The following is a 16,452-nucleotide window of genomic DNA, read 5'->3' as shown; positions in this document are numbered from 1 at the left end:
CCAATCAATTGAAGGTCAACTTCCAAGACTCGGATTTTGGCAGCTTTTGACAAAGCCGGTATTGCAACCAAAAAATGTAACGGAACAGGGTGGCCAGCGATCCAGGAAAACCGTTAGATCCGGGGAAATAACCCGGGAATTCAAAAGAAGAACCAAGAAAAATCAATAATCCCTAACGCACAGTAATGTTTTTACGCCAGAGTTTCAAAATCAACTAGTGAAAAAATGCAAATTTCTACCAATAGAAGGACTTGCTCTTTCTGAAACTGAATTATGAATTATTCTTGACTTTTGTATTAATCATAGAATTACCTTGGATTTATGTTCAAAATTATCATGGAATTCTTTTGAAGACTCTCCTCGTAATTACTTTGGAATTCTTCTTGAAATTTTTTGAACTCTCTTAATAATTTCCTTGGGGTCCTTTGAAATTATGCTGAAAACTCGATTCCTTTGAATTTGTATTTTTTTTTCTATGAACTCTATAGTCAAAACGCTTCGAAATTGTACTCACAAATCAACTGGAATTTTCCACCTGCATCCCTAGAATTAAATTCTGAAAGTTCTGGAAAAAAATTTCCTTTGAGCTTCTTTATGTTCTGTTATGCATCTTCCTTAGTAGTATTCTTTTGAAATTATCTTCTGGTTACTCTTTGAATTATGTTTGTAATTCTTTTTGAATTCTCAGCAAAACTCTCGGAATGTAAATTACCTGCTATTTTCCTCACAACCATACAATTATTTTTAGAAGCAGGTTGCAATTCTGCTTGAAGTTTTCTTCAAAATTCCTGTGGAATCTTTTAAAAATAATCTAATAATCTACTCCTCGGCAATAATTCGAAATTTTTCTTAGAATTCTTTAGGACTTTATCTTAGAATTATCTCGAAATTCTGACCCTACGTTGTGTTTCAAGGCAGCAGATGGTGGAAATCGCTGGTGTAAATAGCCATATATTTGAAGCACAAGAAAACTGCTGTAACTTTTCTGTGGCACGACAAAATCTTTGTTGCCTCCTGTCTGCCCGGAGGTAGTACGAGAACTAAGGTTCCTCCTCAACACTTTAATTATTTTTTAATTCTGCTCGTCAGGATTTTATAGAGAATCCATTGAATTGTCAGAATCTTGGGCCCATAATATTGAGTTTTTTTCCAAATCTAAAAGTCACACATCTCGTCAAAATTTCATAGTCTAAGACTTTGCAAATGTCATGAATCTTGGAAATTTTTTAAAATTTTAAAATTCTGATAGTATGAACTGCAACAAACCAAACAAATTTCTTAAAGATGTAAAGATTGCTTCTAAAAAAAGACATGAATTCAATCTCTCTCACTTTACAATTCGGTCTTTTAGTATATTTTATACAATCAATCCAAAGTTAAGGATCACTTCCAATTGACTAACAAGCTGAAATCACTGTTTTATGATTATTATGTATATGGCTATGGTTAAAAGTAGAGAGGGTCTAGTATAAGAGTGGAGCGAACTGGCTGGTTTTGAGCCAAAGAACTGTCATAGCCAGAGCCACTCAATCAGCGCCTATCTTGATTGCATTGGCAGTGTTGCTAGAAACCACGCAGCCATAGGTTGTCAAGGCAGTTTGTTCTCCTATACTAGACTCTCTCTACTTAATAGCTAACCCATAATTGTGGGATGGTGATGACTGTTACAGTACAACGTACTGTAAATGTTATTGCAACCTGTTATATCGCAGCTCGGAATATCAAACTAGCAAAACTCACCAGCTACAAATCTCAACAAACTGTGGTGAGATTGAGTTTCATGATTTTTGGTTTACACCCGAATGAATCCGAAACTTCTACAACGGCTGGCAGCCAGTGATGCCACATTTTTTCGAATCTAGATCTGTATTTTCATCACAAAAAATCTTTTTAATCTGTAACTGGCTGACAAACATCTGTAAAAAAATCTGTATGATTTCCGTATTATGGTCTCAGTGCAGATTTACGTAAATCTCCATTGAGCAAATTCATAGTTCAGAAGGAGTTTGTTCTAAGTTTAGAATCATTAAAAATGACTAAAGTTTGAATTCTAAAAAAAATGTTTATTTTAAAAATCTTGAAATCCTACAATCTTCATGTGTTTTGTATCTCTTCTACAGTCTGAAAATACAAAACATTAAGTACCAGTTATGAGAGACAAAACTATTTCTTGATGAAAATTTCTTAATGAAGTAACTATCACAATTCCCTAGAATTATATGTTTTATGTTTGAGATTACGAAAACCTTTATCTGGACATTGAACATAACACAGAACTTTTACTGGAAGTTTAGTCGAATGGCATGCAATAATCTTTATTTCTGTAATTACGTTTTTCAAATATAAAAATATCCAGTTGCCTCTTCGACTCACAAACTGTAATCAACCACTTTGTTGGTTTTCTAAAATGGCTTGCTTATTGATTTGACAAAAAAATATATTTAATCAACCTTCGTAAAGCTCGATTCAAAGTAAATCTGGACGCACGGTTTAATACACCACCGCGCCCCTGGTGGTTGGAACGAAAAACGTTTGACAGGCATTTGTTGATGTTTCATTGACGAAGAAATTGGTGAAAAGTTTTACTCGACGCATCCCGAAATTACGGATCATGGAACTTGAGAAAAGAAAATTAATTGTGCACAAACATCTAGAGAACCTTTCGTGGTCTGCCTCAAAAATAGCAAAAGTGTTAAAATTCCCAAAGTCAACGGTGAGTCTTGTAATCAAACGTTACAAGGATACTCTGAGTGAGGATTGGGTACACGGTAAGAAAAAAAAAACTCAAAATTAAGTTAAAAAAACTCATCGTTGGGTTCTATCATTTGAGGTCCGCCGTTGAGTGAATCAGAAAACCGGCGTTGGTTAAAATTTACTCAACTATTGAGTAATAATAAATGAACTCAAATACAAGTTTATTTTCATTGAGGTTGCTCTTTTAACCATTTCATTTTCATAAGCGTTGATAGACGAGTGGTCAACACACGTCTCAATCTCAACGTCCATGGTTCGGTTCCAGTCTGCTCCGTTTTATTATTTTTTTGTCAACTTGGTCAACGTGGATTCATGATCAGGATTACTCAAAATTGAGTTTTCTTCTTTAACTTAATTTTACCTAGCCCCACGGAAGCCACGTGATGAGTGAAAGGAACTCAATTTTGGGTACTTTTTTCTTACCGTGTAGAGAGCATCTATCATAAAAGTGGCACTAGGGACAAAGAGCTGAGGAGAAAGGTGTTGAGGTACGTGAAAAGCAACCCAGGTGTCTCCATACGTGATTTGGCAAAGACATACGATTCCAACTTTTTCACCGTGCGTAACATCCTTTCAAGAGAACGATATAAGTCTTTTTGTGCCAGTAAACATCCGAATCGCTCCCTGAATCAAAATTTAGTGGCCAAAAAGCGAGCACGATTACTATACGAACGAGTTTTGACGAAATTTGATGGTTGTATTTTAATGGATGACGAAACATATGTCAAAATGGATTATAAACAAATCCCCGGACGACAATTTTTCCTAGCAACTGGTCGTGGGGATGTCCCTTCCAGGTATATATTTGTTTTTGCTGATAAGTTTGCTCGGAAACTAATGATTTGGCAAGGAAACTGCAGTTGTGGCCCTAAAACCAAGGTTTTCATCACATCTCACACAATGACGTCGAAGGTTTACGTTAAAGAGTGTCTGAAAAAGCGAATTTTACCCTGCATTCGGCAACACAAGACCAACGTTATATTTTGGCCGGATGTAGCCAGCTGCCACTACTCTAAGGAAGAACAAGAATGGTATGCTGCAAACAATGTTAATTTCGTCGCCAAAGAGATTAATCCTCTGAATTGCCCTGAGTTCAGACCGATCGAAAAATATTGGGCAATTGTCAAGCGAAAACTTCGAGGATGTGGTAAAGACGTGACAAATGCACAACAAATGCGTTTTAAGTGAAATAAGTTCGCCGGTACAGTGTCATCAGTGACTGTACAGATCATGATGGCATCGATTACAAGTGAAGTCCGAAACGGTAAAATGTATTAACTTTTTATATATCGTTTGAAAGCTGAATAAATACACTTTTGTTTGACGTTTTGATCAACCGTATATGTTGTTTAATTCTTGAGTTATGATCACTTGAATGCGTCCAAATTTACTTTGAATCGGGCTTTATCTGTAACCATGTGACATGGTAAATTGAACTAATATAAAGTGAAACTAATATCCCTTCCAACAAGAAATCAAAACATCTGAACATCAGAAGTCCATTTGAAAGATTCCAAGTCCATTTGAAGCTAAAATAACAATATTTATTTAGTGAAAAATACGATTTGGGTTTGATGCTCAGATTGAATTCAAGTTGCTTAAAAGGAAAAAAAAAATGATTATTTATCGTAATTAATAAATATAAAAAATAATGTAAAATACATTCCGTTTATTTGAAAAATCTGTATATTTTTCAAAAATCTGTTATCTGTATATACAGATATCTGTATCAAAATATTGCAAAAAATCTGTATGATTACAGATAAATCTGTATATGTGGCATCACTGCTGGCAGCAGTCGCTTCGTGTCTGCCATCGGTGAATCGGCATTATTATACCTTTTCTTTCTTAGGAAACGAAGCACAACGGAATCATTTTTGCACCGATTTCACTCTCAGCTTCAACTTTGCAGGTTGTGAATAGGCTCGCAATTTCAAAGGAGCTTGTAAAACCAATATCAAGCATGATATTTTGTATGAGAGCAGAAAAATATCAATTTTTTAATGATTATGCCATGACTAGTTTGTTTATGCATATATAAACGACCCATTACAGCTTTAAGAAATGCTTCCTGTAACAATTAACTAAGCGTCTGTTACAACAGACGAATTAACTTGGACACAAACCTGCAAATAAAAAAAAAAAAAAACAACCATACATTCTATAAAGCTAAACATACCTCTTCTGCAAACCAAAGAAAGAAAATAATGATCTTAATACTAGTCAAAACGAAAATTGCAATTCAAGAAAAGCCAACCCCCGGTTCAATTATCGTCTTCAATCCTTTTTGTTTTGGTCTGGTTGTTTAAAGGCTTTCTTTCGTGTTTTCTGTTCTGTGATCACGTCCGGTTGTATTGAGGCGCTATTAAACTTTCTATACGCACGAGTATTGACAGTGCGAAAGTGAGGATAACAATAACAAACCAACATTTTGACTGGAGCGAAAGTGAGGATAGCAAATCTCGCACTTGAAAATGGAATTACGCATGTGTGCGTGTAATAAACGTCAGAAAGTTCAATGCGAAAGTGTGTACACGGTAAGAAAAAATACTCAAAATTAAGTTAAAAAAACTCAACGTTGGGTTCTATCATTTGAGGTCCGCCGTTGAGTGAATCAGAAAAGCGGCGTTGGTTAAAATTTACTCAACTATTGAGTAATAATAAATGAACTCAAATATAAGTTTATTTTCATTGAGGTTGCTTTTATGCGCCTTTAACCATTTCAGTTTCACAAGCGTTGATAGACGAGTGGTACACATGTCTATTGTGTGGCAACTACGGTGAAACATCGTCATCCTGTGAAAAAAATATGAACGAATAAAAGCCTACGGCAAAGCAAAGTACCTCACATTTTGCATTCTCCCTAATTACATTATACCTCGCATTATACTTACTAATTTAAACACATTTAAATAAACTGGAATATTTTTTTATCAGAGCAGAGGGGAGATGTGCGGTATACAGTCATGAGCTTAAGAAAGTGTGAAATGAGCTGTATTAATGATTCGGTAGAAATGTATACGGAACTAAAGTCGACGAACACTCTATGTCGATTTGATCCAAGTAGGCTATGCTTCGTATATTTGAAAACCCAGAACTCGTGGCCTTTCATTCCCAGGAGCTCGAAGAGGTAAGTAACAATTTAGCTGCAAGCTACAGCGTTGGGGGATTCTCCTTTGAACCAGGTGGAAATCCACAAGTTTTGCTGAGTATTCACAAGCGAGTTTATTTTTTATTTCGAACGGGAAAACTTGGAAAAGTCCGGGATTAAAAAAAATCACAGTCCATCACGTAAGTACGATGCGCAAGGTTAATAACATCAAATCACCTTTCCTTCGATAAGTTGAGAGATTTAATCCTATGTACCAACAATTATACAATTTACTTGTTGGCAATTTACACACATACTCATTGTCCGCTCACGGACACTGAAAATGGTGTGAGAAATCCTCGGCTAGGAGGATCCCAGCTGTACGGCCAATTCGCTCTTCAAGGGGAATACCAAAGGTATGGATAGTGGGTTACGAAATGCTCGACTTGCAGGGATTATCGAATGATAAGCCTTCAGGAACGCTGCTTGTTTTCGGCTTGTCACGGAAAAGGAGAATGCATATTTGTTTAGTTTAAAAGTTTGTATTAAATTATCTGTTCGATACAATGGTTGGTACACGTATGTGCGCTGTGCGACTTTTTTTTTTTTTTTTTTTTTTTGATTTTAAATGATCTTTATTTCTTGTGTTTGTGTGGTTTACATGTATGAATTAATTATTATTTACAGTTACTAGTCCCATCAGGCCTATTTTAAAGTATGACCACCTTGGGGGGATTGGTTTGATTTGAATTGAAAAAAGGAGACTACTTATAACTACTATTTACTAATCTAATCTAATCTAATCTAATCTAACACCAACACAGCCAGTTCTTGAAAGCATCCTGGAAAATGATGGATGTACATCATACATATCGGTGGAGGTCACTATCCGAGTCTTGTCACTATTATCAAGTCATAATAAGTAACAAGGATTAAAATGTGATCCTTTGATTGTTGGAAAATCCTGATTCCCTAGTTTGAATTTGTCACGACTAGGGTTCGGTGGTAGATCTTATATTTACTAGTAACGCACCACAAAAAGGTGATCTCCCAACGTTACTGGTTTGAAAGGATAAAAATTTACAAAATGGAACGAACTCACCAAGTTTAGCCAATTGAACCTAAAGGCTGCTTGACATGGAACGCCTCATGGAGGTTCTACTTATCTTCGGAATAGCTTATCAGCGGGAAATAACAGGGACGTAGAACTTGATACAATGAGATGCAGCTCTCGCAGGGCTTCTTCTGTCTAAGTGAACTCACTGAGAAACTAGAAATTGTCTCCTGGGCTTGGATTTGGCCGGATCAGCAACCGATTATAGAAAAAAAAACTCCACGGAAATAACAAACGTCAGGTTCGATCACACGCACAGCCTACTTCCTTGGAGACTACTTATAACTACTATTTACAACTACAACTAACCTAAAACTACTATATACACCTAACCTACTATATACAAATTGCTTAATCAAAGCATGTTTTGATAAATTACATTTTTGTGCAAATTTAGTCTTAATTTCGTTAATTTTGGAATCTATTTTGGCAATGCCTGCCTCTTCGTGTAAATTTGTTATTCTAGTGTCGAAAGGACGATCAAGAACCATCCTTAGCACTCTATTCTGAGCGACCTGAATTTTGTTCCTGTGAGTCTGTGCACATGATTCCCACACCGGAGCTGCGTAGAGGATCGCAGGTGCTATGATTTGTTTGTAGACGGCCAGTTTGTTCACCCTTGAGAGGCGGGATCTGCGGCAAATCAGCGGATACAGACACCTAACCAAGGCAGAACACTGGACTACAGTTTTCTCTACATGCGAACGAAAGAGGAGCTTTTCATCGATCAACATCCCGAGAAAGGTTACTTCAGCGGACCACTCAACCCTTGTGCCATCCATGATTACAGTACAAGATGGAGCCGGTTTCAGTTTGGGCGATTGCCGATGGAGGAACATGATCGCTTGTGTTTTGGAGGGATTGATTTTAATTTTCCACGTGGTGGCATAATCAGCAAAGGCGTTAAGGCATCGTTGAAGTTTGTTCGTTATTTCGCGAGGCATCCTTCCTTTGACGGCTATTGCGGTATCTTCTGCGAACAGGAAAAACACGCAACCGTCTCCAAGGGGAGGAATGTCGGAAGTGTAAATGCGGGACTCCTGCTGGGCTGGAAAACGTGTCGGAAAGACAACCATTCAACGATACCTTAAACGACCTTTGCTGGAGGTAGTTACGGGTGACTTTAACCAGATGTTATGGGAAGTTGAAGTTACAAAGCTTGTACACAAGTCTGTAATGCCAAACATTGTCAAACGCCTTTTCAACGTCTAACAAGGCCATGGCTGTGGACTTGGATACAGCTTTGTTACTTCGGATGTTATTCATCACCCGTACTAGCTGATGATTGGTGGAGTGCCCCTTTCTGAATCCAAATTGTTCCGGAAGGAGAATGTTGTTTTCCTCGACAAACTTGAGCAAACGATTGAAAATGAGTTTCTCGAACAATTTGCGGCTTGCGGATTGGTATGGTTTTTGCTACTTTCCAGATGCTTGGAAAGTAGTGCAGCTCCAAGCATCTGTTGAAGATAGCGGTTAGAAGAGACTGAACTTTCATGCTGAGTCTCTTCAAGATCAAGTTGAATATACCGTCAAATCCAGGAGCCTTCATGTTCTTGGTGCATTTCAGCGCTGAGCAAATCTGTTGTACTATAATCATATCCTCCGGAGACACGACACAAGGGAAGGTATCTAGGTTTTGAACGCATTGCGCAACCTGATCATCGAGCGGACTTTGGATAGTCGATCCAAGCAAATGCGATGAAGAAATGGCTACTTTTATATGCTAAATTCTTCTTCTTATTCTCCTCTTTTGCTATCGTGGCTGCTATGCTAAGCTATGAAATCCTTTCAGTGGGAGGAGCCAAGTTCCATTCCAAGTTCGTCTCGGCACGTGCGGCTGTATGAGTTTCAAACAAAGCTGGCAAAATTAAACGAAAGCTGTTGGGCTCACTCACCAACACACTCACATAAGTAAGCGAAGCAGCAACTGAATCAAAATGAGCACATATGATTGTCGCGATAGTCGGGAATGACCGGATCGGTGATGGATAACCGCCGAAGATGACATGTACTTCTTTCGTCAACTTGATGGATGGTCATGAAGAGAGCTTCGACAAGCACATTGATAGGAATGTCCTCTTCTTCTTCTTCTTCTTCTTAGTCTTCTTCTTCTTCGCATTTCAAGCTTATTGCATATCGCATATTAGCTTATTGCGTGCTCTCAACTTAGTGTTCTAGATGCACTTCCACAGTTATTAATTGAGAGACAGAATTGAGACCATTTTTGCATTGGTATAATTGTGTGGCAAGTCCAATCATACTTCTATGCCCAGGGAAGTCGAGAAATTTTCCAACCCAAAAAATTCCTAGACCGGACCGGGAATCGAACCCAGCCACCTCCAGCATGGTCTTGCTTTGTATCTGCGCCTTTGCCGACTGAGCTAAGGGATGCCCATAGGATAGGAATGAACCAAGCGTTAATACCATCAGCTGTTTGACGATCGTGATTGTGATAGGTTACAACTCTGCTGTGTAGTGATTATTGGATAACCGGGAAAAGGTTGAATAAGCGCTTTTCAAGTTTGCACACACACCTGTATAGAAGCGTAAATGCAAATGCAATAAGAGCTTCCCACAACCGTCCCAACAGCCATAAGTAGCTGACTAAGTTCGACAGATTTATAACGTTTGAATACAGCTTGAGGCTGTATAAATGAAATGAGTAAAGCGGGGGGAGGGTTTCCTGGTTTTTGTTCAAAAACAGCAACCACTGCACTTAGGGGCTGTTCATAAACTACGTAGACAGTTTAAGGGGGGGGGGGTTGACAATTCATCACGGTCCATACAAATTTTAATTTTTTTGTATGGATAACTGTCTATGCAGGGGGAGGGGGGGGTTAAGAATCCCAAAAAATTGTCTACGTAGTTTATGAACAGACCCTTAGTTAATTAAAATGCGTCTTAGCGCACGGGCGCCTGATATTAAAAGAGGCCGATTTTGGGCAATGGCTGTTCTTTCTCCCAATTTTCCTTCTTCCCGTCATCCTTGTTTTGTATAGTTGTTTGTAGCTCTATGGTGGACATAACGTAACGGCACAACATTTTCACAGCGGTACATAACCATATCACTTCTGTTGTATACTGCTGTTCTTGCAAAAGAAGCGTGAAGGTTCTGAATATATAATATAAATGACAAAAACCTATGAACTTGTGACCAATCGGTTACACGAACTTGTCCATGGGATAATATTTTGATTTTTTTTCTTTTAGAACCTCGAGAAAATAACAGGATCTTCTCTTGAAATTTTACTTATCATCCTCAAATCATCCTTTTGGAATTCCGTAAAGATGCTTTTAAGATTATTTCAAAAAACCTTCATTGGAATATCCTTGCATTTCTCTTCTCAATACTAATTCTCAATTGCGAATACTGTATTCTTTAGGGTCAAAAGTTAAGCGAAATAAGAATCTATGCTTCAAGTAAGGATTCGGGTTTCATCATGCGATAAAATCTGTAATGATACTTAGGGAAAACTAGGTTAGACAACTCGGAAAAACCAGGTATTTAAGTTTTCAAATAGAGTGCCAGTTGGCGTGTTTGTTTCAAGTCCATTATCTTCAAAAAATTTAGATGATCTCGAGATATCTCAAATTTTCTGAGGTTTCAAAATAAATTGACTGGTTCCGATATCTTGGCTCTTTAACTTCTTGAGAGACCAAAATTTTGATAAATCTTCGAAGGCCGGAAGCCTTAGTATCTGCCCAAGCATTGAAAATCATCCAGTAGAAAGTTCTTTTCCAAGTCCATCAAATTGTATTTTCTACATGTCCAGAATCAACGAATTTTCAAGCTCAACAAATTTTCAAGTTACAACTTAAATACCAATTTGAACAATCTGAGAACTTAATATAATACTGATTTAGGGGATGCTCTCCTGCCTCCTGGATACATCTGGACATATATCTCAGATCTCGTAAACGTTCCCAAGCAACACACATGTTCTATAACAGTTTATATAACCTTTGTAAAACTGGGCTTGGTTGTATAGCAGTTTACTCAACATAACTGGATGAATCTGTGTTACTTGGGTTTAGATTGATGTCAGCTACCTTTGAAGAAGTTTTCCATTTATTCGACTTCAACGTACCGACGTCAACGCTACAACGACGATTTACTGACCATATATAAATTTTAATTTATTTATAATTGAAAGTGCTTTATATACCTAGAGGAAGAGTGCCAGTTGTGGCACTAGTGCTCCCCTGATTGGCCATACGGCCTAACTCATGTTCAAAATAAGTAGGCTTACAGAAAAGCATTGAGACTAACTTCCTGTGGAAGAAATTTTGCTTTTTATGATTCAAGGGCTCAGGCCGTGTGGCCAATAAGAGTTAAACTAGTTATATAACTGGTACACTTACCCTTACCTCCTAATTTTATTCATTAAGATAAAAAGTGTTGCATAAATAATAGACATTTTTATCCTCTACTGACGAGCTTTTATTTTATATTCTACAGACTTTCTTCTGAAAGGCCACCACACTGAAAATAGAATTTTACTCAGAGATTGAGTCACTTATCCTCATTCGTATGGAGACATTTCTAAAAGCGTAGGTTACACATGCGCTGAGTGACCTACGCTTTTAAGAAATTTCTCCATTTGAATGAGTAAAAGAGACTCACAACTGAGAAAAAGTGATTCCCTCTCTGAGCTAGTTTCGTTTTCAGTGCAAGGTAATATGAAATTTTCACCAGTGAAATATATTTTTGTGCTTAGCATATCATTATCATTTCATTATAACATTTGTTCTGCAATACTTGGTTCCTGAGTAATGAATTTTCAAAATACGTGATATCTGGGAAAATTTGAAAACTTCAACTAACATTTTTCGGGAAAACTTTAAAGTTTTTGAATTTTTATTTCAGTCATATGAACATAAATTCTACTTGTGGGTGAAATTTCATAGCTTTCTGAGAAACTTCGGTTAATTTTCCATAATGACATTGAAAAAATGTTTTTACACTTGAATTTTCTTTTGAAAAAAGGGTAAAACTTATTGCTTATCTTCTTTATCCAATAGTAACATAAAAACGTAATTTATATAAAACATGAACCATTGGAGATAAATACGAAGAGCTACTGATTCCTTTCAATAGCGGTGCGGCTTCTTTTTCCTCCTATGGATGCTCATGTGGACCGCTGCTCACTGCTTGCAGGTTGCCTTTCGTTATGTACTGGAGAACACCACCACTCACCACGTAAACACCGTTTGGTGAGACCGGATGAAATTCAACTTTGAAATCTGTGTTAGGGAAATCGCTCTTTGCAGGCAATCGGTAATAATTTTAACTATCAAAGCAATAATTGCATCTTCGTGTAGTTTTCAATAGTGACATTTTGTAAAATGACAAAGTCTTAAATTTAACACATGCGTAGAAATATATCTGATTGATTGGTGATAAAATATTTAAAATTGGTCGAGGGGCAGCTGAGTTATTAACGTTCAAAATCTTTCATAATTTTGTTATATGTTCCATTTTTGGTTTTCACAAAGTGTACCCCCAAATAGAAATCACAGACATAGTCCTACGTCAAAAATTGCGTTCTTCAGCAAAGTTGCTTCAAATAAACAGTTCTACAACCGTGTCCTATGTTATGATGGTTTATTCCAAATAATTAAAAAGAGTGTATAGATCTCATTAACATATGAATCACCCTAATTCCACTCACTTAATCATTTGGAATAGACTGATTGACTGTTTGACAAAGTTGTGCAACTGTTTACTTGAAGCAACTTTGCTGAAGAAACCAATTTTCTATCTGTAATAGTTCATGGTTTAATACAAGTTTTAAGTAGTATCTTAGGAAGATCCCTTAAAATAGGTTTTATTAACTTTCAAAGTGTTTTTTTGTTACTTCATACGTGAAGTTTACGATTTTCAGAGTTTGTTGGAAATTCTATACAAATATCAACATGAAGTTTTAGTGTGATATTAACTAGAGAAAGTTCTGAAGAGAATAGGTTGATAGTTACACTAGAGAACGGCAGTGTGAAAATTCAATAGAAGTCGATAACGTCAGTATATGAGCAAGTCAAACACGCACTCTTTCGCCTGTAGATTTGAAGAAATACTTCAAGTCTCCTCATCCATTAATGTATCAGTTAGGTAAAGGAGTATGCGTTTGCCTAGTACTGTCGCATTAATGGCCCTTTGCTCAATTTCAACTTATATTTATTATTCACACTGCCGTACTCTAGCGGAACTATCTACCTACCCTGTTCAAATCTTTCTGTAGCTAATAAATTTTCGCAATAAAGCTTCATGTTGTTTTTTTCCTTTGATTTGTTATCCGTCGATCCTGTTTTCCGTAATTCAAATGGAGCTCAAATTTCACCAAAACTAGGGCTTTGATTGTGAACTATGCAGAACAAACTGTGTCGATGACTGCAAATCGATTACGCTTCTGAGAAAAAACTAATTACTTTATTAATTTAGGCCTGTTGCTCCACTATATGAGCTTGTAGATGTGTGTGGCAATCTTGATGTAAAGTGAAAGAATAGTAGCTTTTTGTACAAAAATTAAATCGGTTTGCAGTCTTCGTCTATAGTATTTTCAATCTAAGTCCGAGATTTTGTGAAATTTGAGCAATATTTGGATTTTTGGTAAGTAAATTAATAGGATCGCAAATCGAGATTATATCCAAATGTGTTCAAATGTTGCACGGTTGTTGTGGACTTCAATACGCATTGAAAGAGCAGTGGAGAACATGAGGTTGTTGTGTTGACCCATCCTAATGGACATTGTTCATTGTCTACACAGGGAGAGGGGGCATCTGTCGTAGTTTATGAACAACCTCTTAATTAAACCAGTCAATATTGAAATCACTGTGCCACTATCTATTTTTACATCGCCAAATCAATGACCTAGATTCCATGATTGATTTATGAAATATTCAATATGTTTCGTCTGATTGCCATTATTTCCGGTGTCCTGATGCACTGATGCATAGCCGTTGTGCATTTCAGCATAAACAGTCCATCGATTACTTTAACGTATTGCACCAAACGCCCCGAATAATGTCCCACGGGCCATTACGCTTTTAGTTACAAACACAGTAGCCAGTAGGCCGCCAATAAATCCTACAGTCCTTCACCGGAAAACGGGACGATTTACGCACTCTTCGACTACAACCCTGCGGGAGAGATGTGAAACAATAACACCCCATGCCACACGCGCATGAAACCACAACACCATTATTTCGCACGGGACGCTTGCCGGGAAATGGAAACCCCTCCCGGAAGCGATGACTTTCCCGAACCCAGCCTAGGGAATTGAATAAAGAATTTTCTTTCGGTTTTATTTTTGTTAATGTGTCAAATAGATAGGATCGTATGCTTACGGTTCGCTCAATCCGTCCGGGGTTTTGTCGGCTTTGTCCTGGTTCGCCTGCTGGGCCTGCTGTCTTCGCTGGCGCTGATGACGCGAATCGTCGCCCAATCCGTAAAGGCCCGCAACGGCTGCCATCTTGGCATCCCACCTCGACCGACACCGCGCCTACTGCAACTACTACTGGTGCTGGTGCCGCAGGGCTACTGCGATCTCGACCTTGTTTTTATTATTATTGCTTGGGATTTTCTTCTTCTTCTTCTTTTTGTCTTTGCACAACACACGGGTTTGGGTTTTAGTTTTTGTCACTGCGTCGTCGTCCGATCAGTAGCGGACGATGGCGGCTCTGATGATGGTCAGCACCAGTGATGGTGGTCATCATCCCCTCTGATGGTTATTGTTTCTTCACAACACATGGCAAAACACATATTGAGCTCTAGGCTTCCGTTTTCACTGATTGCATGCAATGAACGGCTTTCGGTTGGCTGATTGAAGTGGCTCTTTCGATACGTGAATGGATGTGATTAGTTGCATTTTTTACACCCACGCCCGAAAGCTCGTAAACAGAAGAAATCCGAGTCCGATATGTTGGCGGTTTTCAATCAAACACGATATTGCTGACAAGAAGACAAGTGCAAAAGGGGGCTGGCTGGTGACAGAACAACTCAAACTGAGCACGGTTCGACTTTTGCACCGATTTTATGCTGCTTCTTCCGTGCTTCGCTGTGATTTTAGGTTTCACTTTTTCAACTGTAAGTATGGCTACTACGGAGAAGAAGGTAAAGAGAGTGAGTTTGTGTTGCTGGGTTCACACTATTTTATGGCTTTCTAATGCCGGCACGACCGACGGCACTACGCGACGATGCAAAAGGACAAACGTAGGAATGCGGAGGAAAAGCACCTTTCTTACCTAATATGTTGTATTTTCTTCTTCCCTCTGCCTCTCTACCTTGAATTTATATTTATTGATATTTTAAAGCTTTTGGTTACTCTTTTGTTTTGCACTTAGTTAAAGAAACTTATTGTGTTGTGTTGCGAGCTCAGACCATCAAAGTGAGTTTTTTTTCTTTTTGTTTTCTTCAGTTATTTTGGTTTTCAACGCCTACTTTGTTTCCGTTTTACAATTCTCTTCTACGGTGAGACACTACATAGCACTCATTATTGGACGGGTTTCATTCAACATGCTCTCACGGTTTCAAGTGCTGGCCGTACTCTGCTGCCAGGTCATGCAATTATATTGGTTTTATTATTATTAGTATTATTGGTAGTTTTAGCAGCGCAGTAGTCGAGTAGTAGTAGAATTGGCCTTCCACTTCATGGCATGCTTGTTCCGCGTTCGTTCTTTTGTTGGGTGTGCACTTTTCCGTTACATAATCCTGTTGGTTCTGCTGCCACCACTGCCACCAACGGTCAAACCAAGTTGGCCATGGCTGCTGCTGCTGTCGCTTCTGCCGTCGTAGCTGCTGTTTAGAACCCGGTTGCTTCGATCCATGCCGCTATTCACCACTACGTTTGCTTCATTTTCTTCTTCTTCTACAAAAACTGCCTTTTTCACAACTGCTTCTGCTGCCGCTGCTGCTGTTGCTGATATTAGTTGGACCCTTTTCTTCATAATAATTCCACTTTAGCTTCCTTACCTTCTTCTTCTTCTTCTTCCACTCTCTAACTTTTTCTCTTCTTTTTTTTTTAAAGGCAATTGAATAAAATGTGTGGTGTAGATATTTATCACAGATTTTCTGCAAACAGGAAAAGATCGGTCAGACCTACTCGATTCGAATCCCACCCACCGAGCAACCCGTCCGTCAACACCACCGCTACCGAACAAAACCACTTCCGGGTATTTCCGGGAGCCGGGCCAAAGCAAACTGCATCAGGACTCGTTCGGCCCACTTGTCCTTGTTTGCGGTGTTTCTTCCGTTCCGACGACAGAAAATAGAAAATAAAAACTTCGCAATGCCTCACTCACTCACTCACTCGCTCGCTCACTCACTGACACACTGACTCATCCAGCTGCTGCTCCAGTTCAGTTCAAAACCCCATGTTTGGAATCGGAAAAACCGGTTAAAATTGCACTGCCTGTCTGCTTTGACCAACGACCAAACGACCGACCGACGGTTCGTTCTGTGAACTAGATTCTGACTTTATCCGTATGAAGAAAAATA

At 38.3% G+C, this 16,452-nt stretch overlaps 1 protein-coding gene across 7 annotated transcripts in view; it reads right to left on the bottom strand.

Annotated features, from left to right (window-relative positions):
- shaker (Potassium voltage-gated channel protein Shaker) overlaps positions 1 to 16,452 on the bottom strand; it is a 621,792-nt gene that overhangs the window by 293,278 nt on the left and 312,062 nt on the right. For 3 of the 7 annotated variants that reach the window (XM_065219304.1, XM_065219305.1, XM_065219306.1), the window contains exon 2: positions 14,304 to 16,026. The exons of the other annotated variants lie outside the window; for them this stretch is intronic. In XM_065219304.1, the coding sequence (XP_065075376.1) occupies positions 14,304 to 14,428 (125 nt within the window). In that variant the 5' untranslated portion in view covers positions 14,429 to 16,026. The remainder of the gene's footprint in view (positions 1 to 14,303; positions 16,027 to 16,452) is intronic. 7 annotated transcript variants of the gene reach the window in all.

Source organism: Ochlerotatus camptorhynchus, unplaced genomic scaffold, assembly GCF_037179485.1.
Source record: "Ochlerotatus camptorhynchus isolate MF236.1 unplaced genomic scaffold, CSIRO-AGI_Acam_v1.1 ptg000102l, whole genome shotgun sequence".
Lineage (NCBI taxonomy): Eukaryota > Metazoa > Arthropoda > Insecta > Diptera > Culicidae > Ochlerotatus > Ochlerotatus camptorhynchus.
This window is presented reverse-complemented; position numbering and strand designations above follow the sequence as displayed.